The 17,347-nt window shown below is 54.9% G+C and overlaps 2 protein-coding genes across 3 annotated transcripts; both read right to left on the reverse strand.

Moving 5' to 3' along the window:
* Nucleotides 1–858: 858 nt before the first annotated feature.
* Nucleotides 859–10,326, reverse strand: Amdhd2 (amidohydrolase domain containing 2). Of its 2 annotated transcripts, XM_004652198.2 has the most exons (11): nucleotides 10,216–10,326; nucleotides 9,749–9,885; nucleotides 9,532–9,671; nucleotides 4,448–4,502; nucleotides 4,110–4,322; nucleotides 3,942–4,030; nucleotides 3,717–3,861; nucleotides 3,539–3,646; nucleotides 3,336–3,404; nucleotides 2,473–2,571; nucleotides 859–2,008 (listed from the first exon to the last, which is right to left on the reverse strand). In XM_004652198.2, the coding sequence occupies exons 1-11, from the start codon at nucleotides 10,296–10,298 to the stop codon at nucleotides 1,920–1,922; spliced, it is 1,227 nt and encodes a 408-aa protein (XP_004652255.1). In that variant the 5' UTR covers nucleotides 10,299–10,326; the 3' UTR covers nucleotides 859–1,919. The 2 variants fall into 2 exon arrangements, with proteins under 2 accessions (XP_004652255.1, XP_044986195.1); XM_045130260.1 differs by lacking the exon at nucleotides 9,532–9,671 and having other exon boundaries at nucleotides 9,672–9,885.
* A 173-nt stretch (nucleotides 10,327–10,499) lies between these two features.
* On the reverse strand, nucleotides 10,500–16,459 carry Atp6v0c (ATPase H+ transporting V0 subunit c). The gene is made up of 3 exons (XM_004652197.2): nucleotides 16,248–16,459; nucleotides 11,299–11,482; nucleotides 10,500–11,224 (listed from the first exon to the last, which is right to left on the reverse strand). Exons 1-3 carry the CDS (start codon nucleotides 16,324–16,326, stop codon nucleotides 11,020–11,022), a joined length of 468 nt encoding a protein of 155 aa, XP_004652254.1. The 5' UTR covers nucleotides 16,327–16,459; the 3' UTR covers nucleotides 10,500–11,019.
* Between the last annotated feature and the right edge of the window lie 888 nt (nucleotides 16,460–17,347).

Genomic DNA, 17,347 nt, shown 5'->3' on the forward strand with positions numbered 1-17,347 from the left:
GGAATAGAACCCAGGGTCTCATGTATGCTAGGCAAGCGTCCTTTCACTTAGCTCCACCCTCAGCCCTCACGCTTCTTGCCCTCCTCTGCTGGGGCTGCCCAGTTCTAGGACTCAATGCCCGGTTTCCTCACAAGAAACAGGGACGACAGACAGAACAATCTTTGGATTTGTGGAAGAAGGCTACACTCCAAAGTCACTTGGACTACGCCCAGCACTGGATGCTTGAGGGAGACGTCCCCTTGCCACCCCTGGCCGCCAGTGAGCCCTGTGTGGTTCAGGCTCTGGCATTCCCCACAGCCTGGCACACTGCTGCAATCGGTCAGCGTGTTGATGGGCTTGGCTATTGGTTAGACTCTGGCTCCCCAGGGACACTGTGTTTCCACAGGTGGGCTTTTTGGGTTGACAGTGTGGACTCAGGACTGGTCCCCAATTGCCTCTGCCAGCTGCTTTTCCCAAGCTGATTACCTCAAACAGGAAAAGGCCAGAAACTTTTTTTTAAAGGTTTTTCAAGGTAGGGTCTCACTCTAGTCCAGGCTGACCTGGAATTCACTCTGTATTCCTAGGCTGGCCTTGAACTCATGGCAATCTTCTTACCTCTGCCTCCTGAATCTCAGTGCTGGGATTAGGGGTGGGTACCACTACACCCCTTGGCTTTTTGTTTGTTTTGTTTTTGAAATAGGGTGTCACTAGCCCAGGATGGCTTCCCCAGTGTTAAAATTAAGGTGTGGGTCACCATGCTCAGCTGGAAACTGATTTTCTTTTCTTTGTGTGTGTGTGTGTGTGTGAGTGTGTGTGTGTGTGTGTGTGTGACTTCAGGTCTGGAGACAACTCCTTCAATGGAACCCACATACAACGGTGTTCTGGGGCATTTGTTTGCAACCGCCATAACCAAGGTATACAGTCTCAGAGTATCACATGAAAGGGGAAATGGTAACCTACCCTGGGACCCAAATGAGAAGTTGAAACAAGGTCAGGTCGCTAGACCTGACTGTCAACTTCTGTGTTGTGACACCCCCCCCATCACGGCCATCCTTAGAGACAAAAGGGTCCCCAAAGTCTGTCTACACTGAAGCTCTTAGGGAGCCAGATGGTTCACATTCCCTTTGTGGGGGTGAAGCCAGGTTGGAGTATGCTGCCCACGTGATGCTAACAGGACAAGCAGAGCCCCAAGGCCTGAGACCCTGAGCTGCCCACCAGCATCAGACAGATGCACCACAACCACCAAACAAGAGAATAGGGTCAGGAGATGAGGTTGAGAGAATCAACAAAACATTTTTTTGAGGTAAGGTCTCACTCTAGTGCAGGCTGACTTGAAACTTACTCTGTAGTCCCAGGCTGGCCTTTAACTCACAGGGATCCTCCTACCTCGGCCTTCAGAGTGCTGGAATTAAAGGCGTGGGGCATTGTTGAGAGAGGAGAACAAAAGGTGCTGCAGTGGGCCTGTGGGCTTGGGCATGTCAGAGGACAGCGGGCGCAGTGCTGGGCCCAAGCAGGCGGCCCGCAGACACTCCTAAAGCTTGCAGAAGTTTTCAGAGTTGTGGGCCTCCAACTCTGCCCACATGTTCGGGGACAGTGTGTAAACTTCTGAAGCCTCGATAATGACTGTCCCAAGTCCCACCCTGCAGGTGCCCTCTGATAGGTCTGGCATAATACAGAGGACCCCACAAGGAAAGCAGTCATTCCTGGTCCCAAACCAAACCCCCAGGGCAACAGCGAGCGACCCAGCTTCAAAGGTAAAACTCAAGACAGGGCAAGTCCTGCTGGCTGTGTTTATCCAAGCCACCACCTTCAGTGGCGTGGCTCTGGGTCCGCCCTTGGGACAGCGACTCCCAACTTGCTCGTGGAGACCAGCTCCCCGGACTGCCTGGCCTGTCAGTGTCCAGCTGAGGCCAGGTGTCCTCTCCAGGCAAGGTCCTCCGTTACAGGCCAGCATCCTCAGCCTGCCATACCAGTTCACCGGAGATATAAGTGGCCTGGACGTGGAGGCCATCGTCGAGCACCACAAAATCTGTGCAGAGACCGAGGGTGAGGTGGGGAAGGGTGGGACTGCCCCCTCCCCACGTGGAATCCATCCTTACACTTGAGCCTGGTGGGGACACCGAGACCCAAGAACATGATTTATGTTGGATAACCTGACCCATCAGAGACTGGTCAAGGTCCTGAAGTAAGAGCCCCAGCTTACAGTGGAAGGCAGACAAACAAGTGACAATGGTCCTTGCAAGCCTGCAAAGCCAGGTATGGCAGCATATGTCTATAGTCTCAGCACTTGGGAGGCTGAGAGAGGATTACCATGAGCTTGAGGCTAGCCTGGTCTACACAGTGAGTTTTAGACCAGCCAGGATTAGAGTGAGACCCTGCCTCAAAACAATAAAATAAAATAAAATAAAATAAAATAAGGAAGGGCACTGGACGGAAGGGACCAGGGGGACCCATGCCCTGGGTCCTGATCCAGCTCCCCACATAGTGCCTCACCTGCATCAGCACCAAAGTCCAGGCTCCCCTTGTTCTCCAGCCCCAGCAGCTGGGCGGGGTGGAGAGATGCAGCCTCCAGGGCCGACTCCACGCTGCAACCTGCTCGGGGCACAGGGCACTGAGAACCCACATCCCCTCCCTGTCAAGGCCTTGGCTTGGGGCAAAGTAAGGAGAGTCCAGGGCTGTGCAGCGGTTTAAGAACGCTCCCTCTCCACCTCATGGGCACTAACTACTCTCCAACCCAGCCTGCTTATCACCACCCGAGCCCCACTGAAAAGCACTCTGGTTCCAGGTGCCTGCAGGACCCTCCTGCCTCCTGAGACAAACATGCCATGCTCGGGCTTACTATGCCACCACGCAGCAGCAGCCGGGGCTCTGCCCCCTGCGAACTGGGTCTAGCTTAAGGCGTGGTGACTACACTCACTTCACTGTATCACCTCCAGCCTACAGCTGGGTCCAGTCGCCCAGGCCATGCCCCAGTCAGGGATCCCTATTCCTATCCCATCTGTATATTGGACCTGACGTTCCCTACTCCCAGAATTACACCCAGCTTTAGGATGCTGCCAGATGCCCCTCCCTGTCCTCCCCCCTTGGGTGGTCTCTACAGAGCCTGCCCCGAGGCCTGATTCTCTGTGGACCATGGCTTTTACACTGTCTGTCACAATGGCTCTAGTGATCAGCTGCTCACCACTCCCCCCAGCCTATAAGCTCTCTGTAGGAATGACCTTGGTCTAGTCTGTCCCCCTGGGAGTCCTTTACCCAAGTCCCCAGGCAGTTGGAAAATGTTCGCACAAGACTCCAACGTCCCCATCCCTTCTTCCAACTTTTCCCAGATGTAACCACACACACACCAGCCCACTGACCTGTAGCCTGTTGGAAGTGCCGGATGCAGACGTCCATGGGGGCGATGCTGCCACTCAATGTCTTGGTGCCTTGACAGCAGAGAGGCCAGGCTTAGGAGGCTGTGGGCCAGGGCCTCCCCCAAGCCCCAACACAGAGCAAGCATGGGTCCCCAGGCTGTCCCCCCCTCGGGAACGGCTGTTCACATGTGGGCAGAGTCACTCACCTGCCACATAGGCTGTCAACCCGTCCACTTCCACCTCCTGCTGCCCCAGTGTGTGACGGCCGTTGCCCAGGCCCAGGGCAGGAACAGCATCAGTTACCAGCACCAGCCCTGGAGAAGGAGGTGGCTCAGGACCTGGCCAGCCATCATCTTACCTGCCCCACCCTGCCCAGCAGCTCACCCTGGGGATGGGCTCGGTGGGCAATGCGCAGAGCTGCAGGGTTGGTGTGTATGCCATCAGCGATCATCCCATAAAAGATACAGCGGCCAGGAGGCAGCTGGTCACTGGTCAGGAGCCCCACGATGCCTGGGTCACGATGGTGGAACTGGGTAGGACAGGAGGGGAAAGGTGAGTGACAGGAGGTGCTTCATGCCCCTCAGCCCCGAAGGCTGGCGCAGCACTCACAGGCAGCATGGCATTGAAGAGGTGGGTGATGAAGGTGGCGCCACTCTGCACTGCATCCTCCGCAGCCCGCAGGTCAGCCACGGAGTGCCCTGGACAAGGAGACCTGGCATCAGATTCTGCCCTGGCCGAGGACCTCCCGTGGGTCCTCCCCCATAGATGGGCCCTCACCTAGGGATACGCAGATGCCTTGGGCTGTCAGTGCTCGGATCACTTCATGGCTTCGTCCCAGTTCAGGGGCCAGTGTCACAATGCGGACGTTGTCCAGGGGCCCATAAGTGGCTAGCACATCATGGAAAGCATTGGCCTCAAAGGAGCGCAGGTGGGCCTCGGGGTGTGCACCCCGCTTTTCCCGACTGATGAACGGGCCCTCAAGGTGCACCCCTGGGGGAGGGGACAAGAATGGCTCCAGCAGGCACCCCAACCCAGTAACCCCACTCTAGACCCTCCAACCTGCCCGCCCACCCGCCCTCCCCAATTGGGCATCTTGGAAGGAATCAACCACTCACCGAGGACCCCTGCCCCATGGGGACCTCCACTCTTCACAGGGATCTGAGGAAGGACCTGGGGGGAACCAACTGTTAAAGCTCTGCCACCCCAACAGCCCAGTCAGTACCCAGAGGTCACAACCCAACTAAGGTCAGAATTCAAGACCCTGGCCCAGCCCAGCCCTACTGGCCTTCCCCAAAGGTGCTAGATGGCTGAACGCCCTGACAGTGGCCTGCGCAGGAAGAAATGACAGCAATAAGAAACACTGGATGGCCTGTCCCAAGAACCAGGAGGGGTCAGTGTCCTAGGTTACACAGGCAGGAACACAGACACCAAGGGCTGCCAACCCACCCAGACATCCAAGGTGCCCGCTGCCCTCAGGGCAGCTTCTATGGCATGACCACTGATGGCTTAACACTGGACCCTGGGGCAAGCCCTCCTCAGAACGGCAGCTCTCGAAGACGCAGGGCCCAGGCAGGGGGAGGGAAGGGCACCTCAGCCCAACCCATTCTGATCAGGAAGGTCACAGCATTAGGGAGGAGTGACAAGCACTCACACCAGGTCAAAAAGGCCACCCAATGCAGGCCACATCCCTCCAACACAGGTGTGGATGCTTTCAAAACCCTTAGGCACTGGAAGGGCCTGGGTAAGGACTGTGGTCTGACAATTCCCTCCCTCAGAACTCCTCATCCCTGACAGGAGTGAGGGTTAAACTGGATATGCTGGTGCGTACCTATAATCCCAAGCACTTGGGAGGTGGAAACAGAAGGAATGAGTTCAAGGCCAGTGAGTTCTGGGCTACATAAGAACCTGTCTCAAAAGACAAAACAAGGGGCTGGAGAGATGGCTTAGTGGTTAAGGTGTTTGCCTGAAAAGCCAAAGGATCCTGGTTCGAAACTCCAGGGCCCACGTAAGCCAGGTGTACAAGGGGGTGCATGTGTCTGGAGTGTGTTTGCAGTAGCTGGAGGCCCTGGTGTGCCCATTCTCTCTCTTCCTCTCTCTGCCTCTTTCTCTCTCTAATAAATAAATAAATAAAAATAAAGTTTAAAAAATTTTTTAAAAAGGACAAAACAAGCAGGGTGTGGTGGCACACGCCTTTAATCCCAGCACTCAGGAGGCAGAGGGAGAAGGACAGCTGTGAGTTCGAGACCACATTAAGACTACATAGTGAATTCCAGGTCAGCCTTGGGATAGAGTGAGACCCTACCTCGAAAAAGCAAAAACAAAACTCTTAAACCCAGAGGACAAAGAGAATGAAAGGGGGCCAGACTTCGAGCTGGACAGACACATCTGGGTAGGAAACCGGACCCCATGGGCTCAGTCACACAGTGCCTGGTGCCAAGAGAAATGGGATGGGGAAGACTGGCAAGGCGGCCTTGCTGAGAGGGTGCCCTGCCAAGAGAGGACCTCTGGGCAAGAGGTATGTGAAGTGGAAAACAGGTATTGAGTGAAAGCTTATGTCATTAAGGTTCTTAGCAAGCTACCACCCAGGCCGATTGCACCAGAGCCAACAAGACTCTTCCCAGGTGATCTGACAAGCCCAAGACAGGGCCCAGGGAATCCAACCTATGGGTGCTCCAGAAAATTCCTCCCCCAGGCAAGGATTCCCAGTGGCTTCAAAAGGAACCCACAATGAGCTCCCTAGGGCGCAGAGGAAGAAACAGCCAACAGAAGGACCAAGCCAGCAGGAACAGATGCCAAGAAAGGTCACAGGAAAGAGGCAACATTAATGACCTCGGGGCTTGCAGTCATGCAGCAAGAACAAGATGTTAGGAAAAAAATGAATATTCACAAAGCAACAATATAAGCTCTGCAAACCTAAAACTGTGCCTACGGGAACAAACTAGAAGACAGAAGCTGAGAAAATGTTCAAAAAGCAAAATCAAGGAGAAAGAATATCCAGAGGGAAAAAAACAAAATGAGAGAACAGGCCCAGAAAGCCCAACAGTAGACTTGTGGGGCTCCCATAAAGTGACCAAAATGAGAGAACAGGGCTGGAGAGATGGCTCAGTGGTTAAGGTGCTTGCCTGCAAAGCCTAAGGACCCCAGTTTGAAGCCCCAGGACCCACGTAAATCAGACGCCCAAGGTGGCACGTGTCTAAAGTTCATTTGCAGTGGGTAGAGGCCCTGGCACACCCATTTTCTCCCTATCTGCCTCCTCTCCAACAAATAAATAAATAATTTAAAAAAGAAGCCAGGTGTGTTGGTGCACGCCTTTAATCCCAGCACTCTGGAGGCAGAGGTAGGAGGATTGCCATGAGTTCAAGGCCACTCTGAGACTACATAGTGAATTCCAGTTGGGGCTGGAGAGAGAGACAGCTCAGTGGGTAAAGGCACTTTCTTTTTCTTTTTTAATATTTCTTTTGTTTATTTAGGACAGAGAAAGACAGGAAGAGAATGGGTGCACCAGGGCCTCCAGCCACTGCAAACAAACTCCAGATGCATGCACCACCTTGTATATCCGGCTTATGTGGGTCCTAGAGAATCAAACCAGGATCCTTTGGCTTTGTAGGTAAACACCTTAACCACTAAGCCATCTCTCCAGCCCTAAAGACACTTTCTTGCAATGCCTGGTGGCTCTAGTATGATTCCCCAGTAGCCATGGAAAGCCAGATGCTGAAAGTGACAAAAGCATCTAGAGTTCAGTTGCAGGAGCCGGAGGTCCTGGCATGCCCATTCTCTGTCACGTGTGCTCTCTAGTAAATATTTATACATATAATTGGCTTTTCTGAGGTAGAGTTTCACTCTAGCTCAGGCTGACCTGGAATTCACTACATAGTCTCAGGGTGGCCTTGAATTCACAGTGATCCTCCTACTTCTGCTGAAAGTAAGAAATATCTCTTACGTACAATTCTGACCAAAACTGTGGAACAAGAGAATCGATATCTTCAGACTTCTGAGAAAAGCAAAAACTTCTTACCCTCCTGCTAGGGCCCTTTTCTTAGCAGGTACTGAAGGATGTGCTCCACCTAAGTGAAGACACAAACCAGCAGAGAGGAGACGGGACCCAGACACGGGAGACCCAGGAACAGAAGCTGGAGGAAGGCCCCGGCCAGTGAAGGGAGCGCCTAGGACGACGACTCAGCCGCAGTGATGAGAGCCAGCACTGGGAGAGCACAAAGACAAGACACGGAGCGCATGCGCGTTCCTCTTTCCCTCCCTCCCTCCTTCCTTTTCTTTTCTTCCAGGTAGGGTCTTGCTCTAACCCAGGCTGACCTGAAATTCATGATGTAGTCTCAAGTGGACCAGAACTCACGGTGATCCTCCTACCTCTGCCTCCCAAGTGCTGGGATTAAAAGTGTGCCATCATGCCCGGCTTCATACTGCATTTTAGTGAGATAGTGAACAAGACACCTGTGACTGACTTAGTAGCTTAAAACCCAAGCAAAGAGCCAGGTGTCAACTTTGACTCCAAAGTGAGCTTAAGACCGTTGGCTACATGTGACCCTGTTCCCCCCCCACACACACATCCCCCTCCAAACCCACAAAGAACATTTAACTCCAGAGAAAGCCAAGTTGGCAAGAAAATATAACTGAGGGCTGGAGGGATGGCTTAGCGGTTAAGTGCTTGCCTGTGAAGCCTAAGGACCCCGGTTCAAGGCTCAATTCCCCAGGACCCACGTTAGCCTGATGCACAAGGGGGCACATGCATCTGGAGTTTGTTTGCAGTAGCTGGAGGCCATGGCACACTCATTCTCTCCCTCTCTCTAGTAAAAAAAATAAAAAATAAATTGAGTGTCAGGCATGGTAGGAGGCAGAGGTAGGAGGATCGGCATGAGTTGGAGGCCACCCTGAGAGTACACAGTTAATTCCAGGTCAGCCTGGAAGAGAGAGAGAGAACGTACCTCAACAAACCACAAAAAAAAAAAAAAAAAAAAAAAAAAACACAAGCCTGGCACGGTGGCACATGGCTTTAATTCAGTACTTGGGAGGCAGAGGTAGGAGACTCTCTGTGAGTTCAAAGTTACCCTGGGACTACAAAGTGCCAGGTATGTCAGCCTGGGCTACAGTGAGACCCTACCTCAAAAAAATTAATAAAAATAAAAATTATTTAAAAAATAGAACATGAAGTTTAAAAGAGAGAGAGAGAGAGAGAAGAGGATAAACAGCCTGGAGATAAAGGGAATGAGGTGCACCAAGGCAGGGAAGCGGAGGAAGGCATAGATATCTGTGGGAGGAGGAATCCTGCACTTTGACTCAGCAGATAATGAACTTGAAGCAAAAAAAATGGTAACAGATCTGCTTCCTGGAAGGATAGCAATAAGCAGTAAGGAATAAAAGACTTCAGAAAAAGACCAGGAAATGTCCAGGAACCAGGTGTAGAAGTCAAAAGACCAGAACCAAGTCCAGGAAGCACGGGCACAAAGCACACGCTCGGCCCTTAGTCCCCTGCCTTGCTGCATCTACACTTCCTAATCCTGCAGTGGATCCTGTCCTGGAGGAAAAACTGGCTGGGGAAATGACAACAGGAACAAAGTCCAATCAAGTATGCTTAACAGCATTAATTTCCTAAACTCACCAACTGCATTGCATAAGAGAATGTTTTCAAGCAAGAGTTCCACACTAAGGGATAAAGAGGCCGCGTGTATGCGACCTGCTCTCAAATGGTTCCTGAAGACAAGATGGAGGTAAAATGGAAACCCTGTGTGAAATCTGGACCCTTCAGGAGAAAACCGCAAACAAGGCCAACTTCCAGCAAAGAGGATGAATGGGAAAAGGATGAGTAGCCAGCACACAGGGGGAGCAGCTTTCTGACAGAGGCGTGTCTGAATGAGTCACTGCCACAGGCAGGTTAGGGAGGAAGAGCCTGACCTCAGACAATAGTTGGTGGTAGTCAGAGTTCCAGGCAACTGTGGCTCGGGAGGCTTGGAGGCAGGGGGAGGGAGGGGACGTGCACGTGGCAGATAAGGGTGCGGACAAACTGAGGACAAATGTGGGCACAGCAGCACGCATCTGTGAGAGGGAGAGCTGATGGAGGAGGAGGAGGAGCCCAGACCCAGGTAAGGAGAAACAAGATTCAGGTGTGGGGAATTTTTAAGTTAAGGGGCAACTGCCCCTGGGGATCCCTTTGCTTGAGGAGTGGGGAGAGGCAGCCTGACCTCACCTTGTGATAAACCTCTGGTGGGGAAGTGACCAGGGTGGGACAGAAAGAGGTGACACCATGGGACAGGATCCTCCGGGCCACTAGGGCGACCCCAGAACCCACATCCTCCGTTGCCTTGGAGAAGTCAACACCAAATCCACCTGTGGCCACAGAAAAGAAGGGGTCGCATGATGCTCAGAACTCCTCCCCTGGGTTCCCTGGCCCAGCCAGGCCGCACCGTTGATCTGCACATCAATAAAGCCCGGTGCCAGGATGAGGCCTCCGCAGTCCCGTTGCTCATCAGCCACGCGCCTCTCCTCAAAGAACAGCTTCTCGGGGTCCAGGATGCGGCCCCCGCGCACCCACAAGTCCTCCCTGCGACAGAGCGGTGGACGCTTGGATCCTGCGATCAATCCCTGGCTCTGCCCCGACACCTTGCCTGGCCCGCACCCGCCACTCCACCACGTCCTCAGCTGCACACTCCACCTCCCCCCGCAATCTACACTCCGGGGTCCCCACAACTTGACCAGCGTCACACTACGCCCTGTAACCACACCCGACCGCGCCCAGAACCACCCAGTCCCCAGCCCGGCACGCGCATGGCCGGGACCCTAGGCCCATCCCCTACTCCGTCTTGCACCCTGCAGGACCGGGTCGCCAATCCTCCGGTCAGCGGCCCGAAGCCGCACCCCGCCCAGCGCAGACCTGAGCAGCGCACCGCCGCGCAGGATGCGGCAGTTGGTGAACTGGAGCACTGGAGCCCACGCCGCGCACCGCCCGCCGCGCATCGCGAACCACGCCGGACCCGCCGCCCCAGCGACCCGAGCCGCGGGAAATCGGAAGCCCGCAGGGGTAGAGCAGTGTCACGTGACCCTGAGCTGAAGGAAGCGCGCATCACATGACTGTCACCGCCACGTGACCCGACGGCTCACGTGACTCCGCAAGGCGCCAGCCTGCCCCGCCCACAGAATCGCCAGGACACAGTCCAGTCACGTCCGAGAACTTTATTGGACACAGCTCGGCAGGAGAGCACTCTGCCCTCCAGCCTGGCAGCCCAAGGCTGGAGGCGGTGTTCCACCCAGGGAATCTCAGAAAGGAGCCCCACAAGGCAACACTCTACTAATGATTACTATATAGTTGGGAGATGGGCTGCTCCACAAATGCATGAACAGGTCAAATCTTTTTATAAATAAACATCCAGTGAAGAGAAAAATGACAACTCTATTCATCCTTATACACAGAGCACTCTAGGGCAACGGGTGGGGCAGCCAGAGGCCAGCATCCTCACTGGTCAGGGGCCAGGATGGGAGATGAGTGGGCCCAGATGTCCACAGCACAAGGCAGCAGGGGCCAGGCAGGGGCAACAAACGATGGGCACTAGGACACTGCGCATTTACAAGACCAACTACGGAGGGGGCAGCTGCCCGTGCGTGTGTCAGGCTGTTCGTTCTGGAATGAGGAGGGGTGGTCTTTACATCGTATTCTGTGGCTGCGGTGCTCAGGAAGGGGCTACTTTGTGGAGAGGATGAGAGCCACGATGAGACCGTAGAGACCCAGCACCTCTGCGAAGATGAGGATCAGGATCATGCCTACGAAGAGTCGGGGCTGCTGGGCAGTGCCCCGCACACCGGCGTCCCCCACAATGCCAATGGCAAAGCCGGCTGCCAGGCCACTCAGCCCCACACTCAGGCCAGCACCCAGCTGGAGGAAACTCCTGGGGGAGAGAAAATACAGGCTGTCAGCAACCCGCCCAGATGATGTGCCCAGCGGGGCAGGCCCTGTCCTCACCTGTACAGGGTGATGGTATCAGTCAGGGAGTTGGCGATGAGGACGGCCACCACCAGGCCGTAGATGGCTATGATGCCAGCCATAACCACAGGGATGATGGACTTCATGATCAGCTCTGGCCGCATGACAGACATGGCTGCGATGCCAGTGCCACTCTTGGCGGTGCCATAGGCGGCACCCAGGGCTGTGGAAGGAAAAGTGAAGTGAGCCCAGAGTTGCCTAGTGGCCTCCTAGACAGCTTGGAGGGCTCCCCCAAGTTACCATTTAAGGCATGCAGCCATCTCTTCCTTTGTGTCCCTCCTTCGGTGGCTCCTGCTCTGTGAAACCAGACCTCACTTCCCAGCTCTACCCCAGCCAGCGACCTCAGGCAACCCAATCACAAGGGGAAGAGGCAGCTGGGGTCCTAGGAACTCAAGGCACTCTGTCCCACCCAAAGACCCCCCACAGTTCCAGCACTAGTGAATTTTACCTCTCAGCAGCCTAGAGACAAATCATCCCATCCTTACCAGGCCCTTCAGGCCTCCCACCATCTGACAACAAGGAGGCCTGTTTCCTGTGGGGCTGTTCCCCTACTCCAGAGGATGACTTCCTTTCAGGAGCACCTCCTCCCCCAGCTTCAGTCCTTGAGGTCAAGCTCTTCTCATTTCTGCTTCCAGTTCCCCAGGGCCCCACAGGGGCCTAGTGAGCAGGTAGTACTGACAGGCCCCATGTCTCTGCCCAGGCCACCGTCTCTTTGGGAAGTGATGACTGTCTCCACACAGACCAGCGGTAAAGGGAAAAAAACAACCCCAGCCATTCCTTTGCATAGTTTATTAATTGCTCTGGGCCACTCTCTGACCAGGGCTGAGCTGGGCAGAGGGGCTCTGCCTTCCCCGAGCTCAGAGCCCAAGATGACAGGACGTAGAAGGCTGCTCAGCAGTCACAGGTGTTAGCTTCCAAAGCCTGCCTGCCTGGGGCTCAATTCCCAAGCCTCCCATGTAAGCTGGATGAGAAGAGACACGAGTATCTTGTTCCTGAGCAATGGCAAGCAGCCTTGCTCCTCTCCACATGCTGACACATAAAATGGGGATAGGGAAATAGACAGGGCGAGGGCAAGTCTTGATAGCAAGACACACCTAGCAAACAAGGATCGACCGGGAGGCGGGAGCTGGGAGAGGAGGCTACACAGCTTCTTCTACAGCACCCTGAGGTGCCTAGACAGTGCCATACCAAGACGTGCAGCACTTTCAGCCTAGTCCATCTTCAAGAGGTATTCCTAAAACCATTGTGATAAGAGTGCATTTTTATTTTATTTATTTATTTATTGGTTTTTCAAGGTAGGGTCTCACTCTAGCCCAGGCTGACCTAGAGTTTACTATGTAGTCTCAGGGTGGCCTTGAACTCACAGTGATCCTCTTACCTCTGCTCCCGGAGTGCTGGGATTAAAGACATGCACCACCATCCCCAGCTCAGAGTGCATTTCTAAAAAAAATTATTTGGGCCGGGCGTGGTGGCGCACGCCTTTAATCCCAGCACTTGGGAGGCAGAGGTAGGAGGGTGGCCATGAGTTCAAGGCCACCCTGAGACTACAGAGTTAATTCCAGGTCAGCCTGGATCAGAGTGAGACCCTACCTCGAAAAACAAAAAAAAAAAAAAAAAAATTATTTGGGGCTGTAGAGAGCTCAGCAGTTAAGGCACTTGCCTGCTAAGACCAAGGACACAGGTTCAATTCCCCGTATCCACATAAACCAGATGCGTAAGGTGGCACAAGCGTCTGGAGTTCATATGCGATGGCTGGAGGCCCTATCATGCCCATTCTCTCAAAATCATTTATTATCATTTGAGTCAAAGTCAGAATGAGAGAATGGGTATGAACCAAGGCTTCTTGCTGCTACAAGTGCCACTAGCCACATGAAGGACGTGCATTGCAGCTGGCTTTAGGTGTGTACTGGAGAACTGAACCCTGGACAGCAGGCTTTGTAAGCAAGCATCTTTAGGCACTGAACCAGACCCCAGAATACATTTCTTAAGCTCTCCCTGGTAAGTCCAGCCTCACCCCAAGCTGCATCACATAGGTGCAAAAGGCCAATGCTCTGAGGACTCACAGCCCTGTGACATGGTAGTAAACAGAAGAATACGGGCTGCCATGTAGTACTGAACGAAGGGACCCCAGCACCCCAGGAGGTGGGATCCTGAGAGAAGAAAGAGGTGAGCAGGCTCTATCTCAGAGACAATAAGGATGGTCATGGGGCTGGGGACTGAGCAGGGCCATGAAACATCTTTTCTTTTCTTTCTTTCTCAGAAAGAGGCAGATAGAAAGGGAATAAACACAGGCAAGCCAGGACCTCTAGCCACTGCAAACCAACTCCAAACACATGCTCCACCTTGTGCACCTGGCTTATGTGGGTACTAGGGTATTGAACTTAGGTCCTTAGGCTTTGCAGGCCTTAACCGCTGAGCCATTTCCCCAGCCCTGAGCAGGACAGTAGGAGGAATCAACTAAGATGAGAAACAGGGATGACCACCTGCAGCCAAAGCCACCGAAAGGAGATAAAAGTAGCCCAGGCCTGAACAGCAGCAAGTTTCCAAAAGCCAACAGGCTACAGAAAGCAAACCTGCCAATAATGCCAGTGCGGCAGACAGCAGGGTCAGAAGGCAGTTCCAGGAACTCGAGCACGAAATACAGAGAGGAAGTCACAGAAAATCCGGAAAAGGAGGACTGGTAGCTCTATGGAAGACATGATGAATAAAGAACCGGCAGTATTTGTCATGAGAAAAAAGGGGAAGCTAGAATGTGAGTGGGACAACCGGGCCTGAACGAAGTGTGTGGACTTCATTTAGTTGAAAACCAGTCAAGTACAAGGGAGGTCATGGGCAAGGCACGGAGTCAGCCCTGCGGGCCACCTGAGGACAGAGGGACTTGCTCAGGTAGCAGAGAGGACAAACAAACGTTATAGAAAGGCCCGCTTAGAGGGAAGAGATGAGATCAGGAGGTAATTGAAATGCCCAGTAAGAGGCTGGCAACCACAGGGCTGTGTGAAGCCCCGTTTGAAGCAGGAGTGGGGCCTGGTTTCCGTCCCCAGGAGCTAGGGCCAAGGCAAGCAAGTGCTAAACCAAGCCCCCCCCCCCCCCGCTTTCTTTTTCGAGGCAGGGTATCACTCTAGCTCAAGCTGACCTGGAATTCACTATGTAGGGTGGCCTTGAACTCATGGCGATCCTCCTACCTCTGCTTCCTGAGTGCTGGGACTAAAGGCGTGCGCCAGCACGACCGGCTCAAGCCCCATTTTCAGTAGTGTGTACAGACATCTGCTGGCCAGGCTTGGCCTTAAAGCACATTCAGGGTCTTGACGGAGAGGGGACAGGAAGCTAGGTGCAAAGAAGGGCATACTGGGCAAACTCAGGGTCAAAGGAGCCATAGTGATAGCTGGATAGTATTGTTTTGTTGGACTGGATATCGTTTTTTTCACTTATGTCCCTCCAATCATCTGGCACATAGTAAGAAGTCAACCAAGATTAGTTAAATGAATGAATGAATGAATGAATGGAGTGACAGCCACAAACAGTAATCACAGGTGGCCAAAGTAGTGGAACCAGTGGTGGTATGGGGAGGGGAGTGAAATGGAATGCAGCCTGGTCCAAGCAGCCCTAAAGGTGTGGGAAGAGAAGGCGTGGTCTGGGAAGAAAGGAGAAGTCTAGACCACATCTCCCACCACAAATGACCCCTTACTCCAATGAGATGGGAAACAGGGCTCACTCAGCAGCTCGTGACTGCCTGGCAGACAGGCTCAAGCAGGGGGGGAGGTCCCAAGACTTCAGATCCCTTTCCTTACCTGCACCCTAGAGGTGTTTACAGTCAGCAGACACTGTTTGGAGTTCAAACCCTCCACATACCTGCAAGGGGAGCCTTCCTCCCAGTAAACCAGGTAGGGTGGGGCAGGGCGGGGTCACTTAAACTCAAGACCAGACCTACCAGAGGAAGCTCAGACCAGGCCAGACCAGTCCCTGGGGGCAGTGACTTAACTCCTTGAATCCCACATTCTTGGATCTGGCCCAAGCTCTTTTCTTCCAAGAAGGTCCATTTTTCCACTTCATTAGACACGCTATGACTGTCAAGGCCCAACTTCAAAAGCACGGTGTCTTGTGAGGCCCTTCCACCCAGGGAAATCCCTCCCAATTCTAGAGTCCCCTTTCCCCGGAGGAGAAGGTCATCCATTCACTCGTCATTCACTGGGGGCTAGAAATGGAAACTCTAGTGTAAATGCTGTGCACCCTAGGCAACCCTGTCCCCTGCCTCGAACACAGCCTCAGCAAGTGTCCACTCAAGGGTCCCTTCCCAGACCACCCCCACTTCTGTAATGCTCCCCACTCGAGGGTCCCTGGGGGCTCCCAGGTCCAAGCCCTCAGCCCAGTTTCCCCAACCAACCCACACGGATGACAGGGAACTATTGGGAAACAGCGACAAGTCCCAACCGGAAACACCTGCCTCACTGAGGGTACAGACACATCTGACAAACCCCCCACCCCGAGCGCCATCAAGGCGAACGAAGGCTTTCGGACCTTGGCACGACACAGGCTCTCGCCGACCTCGGTGCTCCAGACCGCCTACGGACCGGAGCCTTCGGAGGTGTGATGTCACACCTGCCAGCAGAATGCGGGATGCGGAGCAGGCGCAGCAACGCCCGCCGCCGCCCCCCTGCGCCCCCACCCCATCCTCCCTCCCACCTCCCGGGGCTAAGATGGCAGCGGCACCGCCGCCCCACCCCCGCGCGGTCCGACTGGCACGACACTGGCTCGGACCCCGAACCCGACTGTCCCCCGCTCCAACACCCGCGCGCGTCAAGCCCGGCACCCCAAACCGCTGGGGTGACGTCAGGGTGACGTCACGGCCGGCCCCCGGGGCGAGCCGCGGGCAGGAGCCCCGCACCGCTTCGGTGCCCCAGGCCCCCGGCCCCGCCTGCCGCGGTGCTCACCGCTGAAGATCATGGCGCACGAGGCGCCTACGACGGCGAAAAACGGAGCATACTCGGGGCTGTTCTTGGCCTCGGCCATGTCTGCGAGCGGGGAGGGAAGGAAGGGAGCGAGCTCGGCGGGCGGCAGCGGCGGCGGCGGCGGCGGGGTAAGAAGAGCGAGCGCACGGGGCAGGCGAACGACGAGACAGGCTGCGCGGAACGCGAACGCGACCCGGCCAGGCAGCCGCTGCGCTCTAAATACCAGCACCGCAGAACAAGATGGCGGCCGCGTCCGCGTCACATGACCCGAACCCCGCCCCTGCGGGACAAACCACTCCGCGCCGGGGGGGGAGCGCGGCTCCGGTCTCCTCGGCAGCCCCCTTGACAGCCTCAAGACTGTTCCTCCCGCCTTCTGCCCAGGTTCTCAAGTCACTCTGACTTATGTCGGACTCCACGGGAGCGCTGTTTGCCCGCGATGCCGTCCTGTTGGACCCCGCGGTGTTGGGCTCGTCCAACTCGGGGCCGGGGCGGGGCAGCGGCTCTCATTTGCATAAGGGGCGGGACCTACGCTGTCCCCGCCTTCTCTGCGGCTGCGCGACGTTAGCGGGTGTTCCGTCTCCAGCTGTCCCTTTGCAGGCGTTCCTTGCTCGGATCCCCCTGCCGCGCGCCGCCTGGATTCTCACGCTCAGCCCGCAAGGCCAGGCCGAACTACTCGTCCTGAGGCGGACGGCATCTCCTCCTCCACCCCCTAGCAGACGAGGAAAAGGAAGAACGTGTGGAGCTCCAGCCTCCTCCCCCGTCCCCAGGAATACCCCACCTCACACCTGCCAAGTCCTGCAGTGATGTTCCCTGGTCACCTGCCTCCATTCCAGACCCAGACCGACAGTCTTCCACTCAACGCCAAGAAAAAGAAGACTCCCCCATCTACCCCTTTCTCTTTGCATCAGAGACCCGGACATCAGCTGGAAATATCTTTCTTTACTCTGCAAGATGCAGGCATGACAGTGTTGCCACCTGTTGAGGGTTCCCCCAGAATTCTGAACGCTCTGCTGCCTTGATCCTGCCTGTCGAGCCAGCAGGCCACGTAAAGCCTGCATTTCCATGGCTGCCTTTCTGCGACA

The sequence above is a fragment of the Jaculus jaculus genome, chromosome 11, assembly GCF_020740685.1.
Source record: "Jaculus jaculus isolate mJacJac1 chromosome 11, mJacJac1.mat.Y.cur, whole genome shotgun sequence".
Lineage (NCBI taxonomy): Eukaryota > Metazoa > Chordata > Mammalia > Rodentia > Dipodidae > Jaculus > Jaculus jaculus.

Coding starts and splice junctions, on each gene's coding strand:
- Amdhd2 (XM_004652198.2), bottom strand. CDS start 10,298: ATGCGCGGCGGGCGGTGCGCGGCGTGGGCTCCAGTGCTCCAGTTCACC. Junction 3,647..3,716: donor CCACCGAGCCCATCCCCAGG/GTGAGCTGCTGG, acceptor CTCCTTCTCCAG/GGCTGGTGCTGGTAACTGAT. Junction 2,572..3,335: donor GCACTTCCAACAGGCTACAG/GTCAGTGGGCTG, acceptor TGCCCCGAGCAG/GTTGCAGCGTGGAGTCGGCC.
- Atp6v0c (XM_004652197.2), bottom strand. CDS start 16,326: ATGGCCGAGGCCAAGAACAGCCCCGAGTATGCTCCGTTTTTCGCCGTC. Junction 11,483..16,247: donor GTGCGCCATGATCTTCAGCG/GTGAGCACCGCG, acceptor TTCCTTCCACAG/CCCTGGGTGCCGCCTATGGC. Junction 11,225..11,298: donor GATACCATCACCCTGTACAG/GTGAGGACAGGG, acceptor TCTCTCCCCCAG/GAGTTTCCTCCAGCTGGGTG.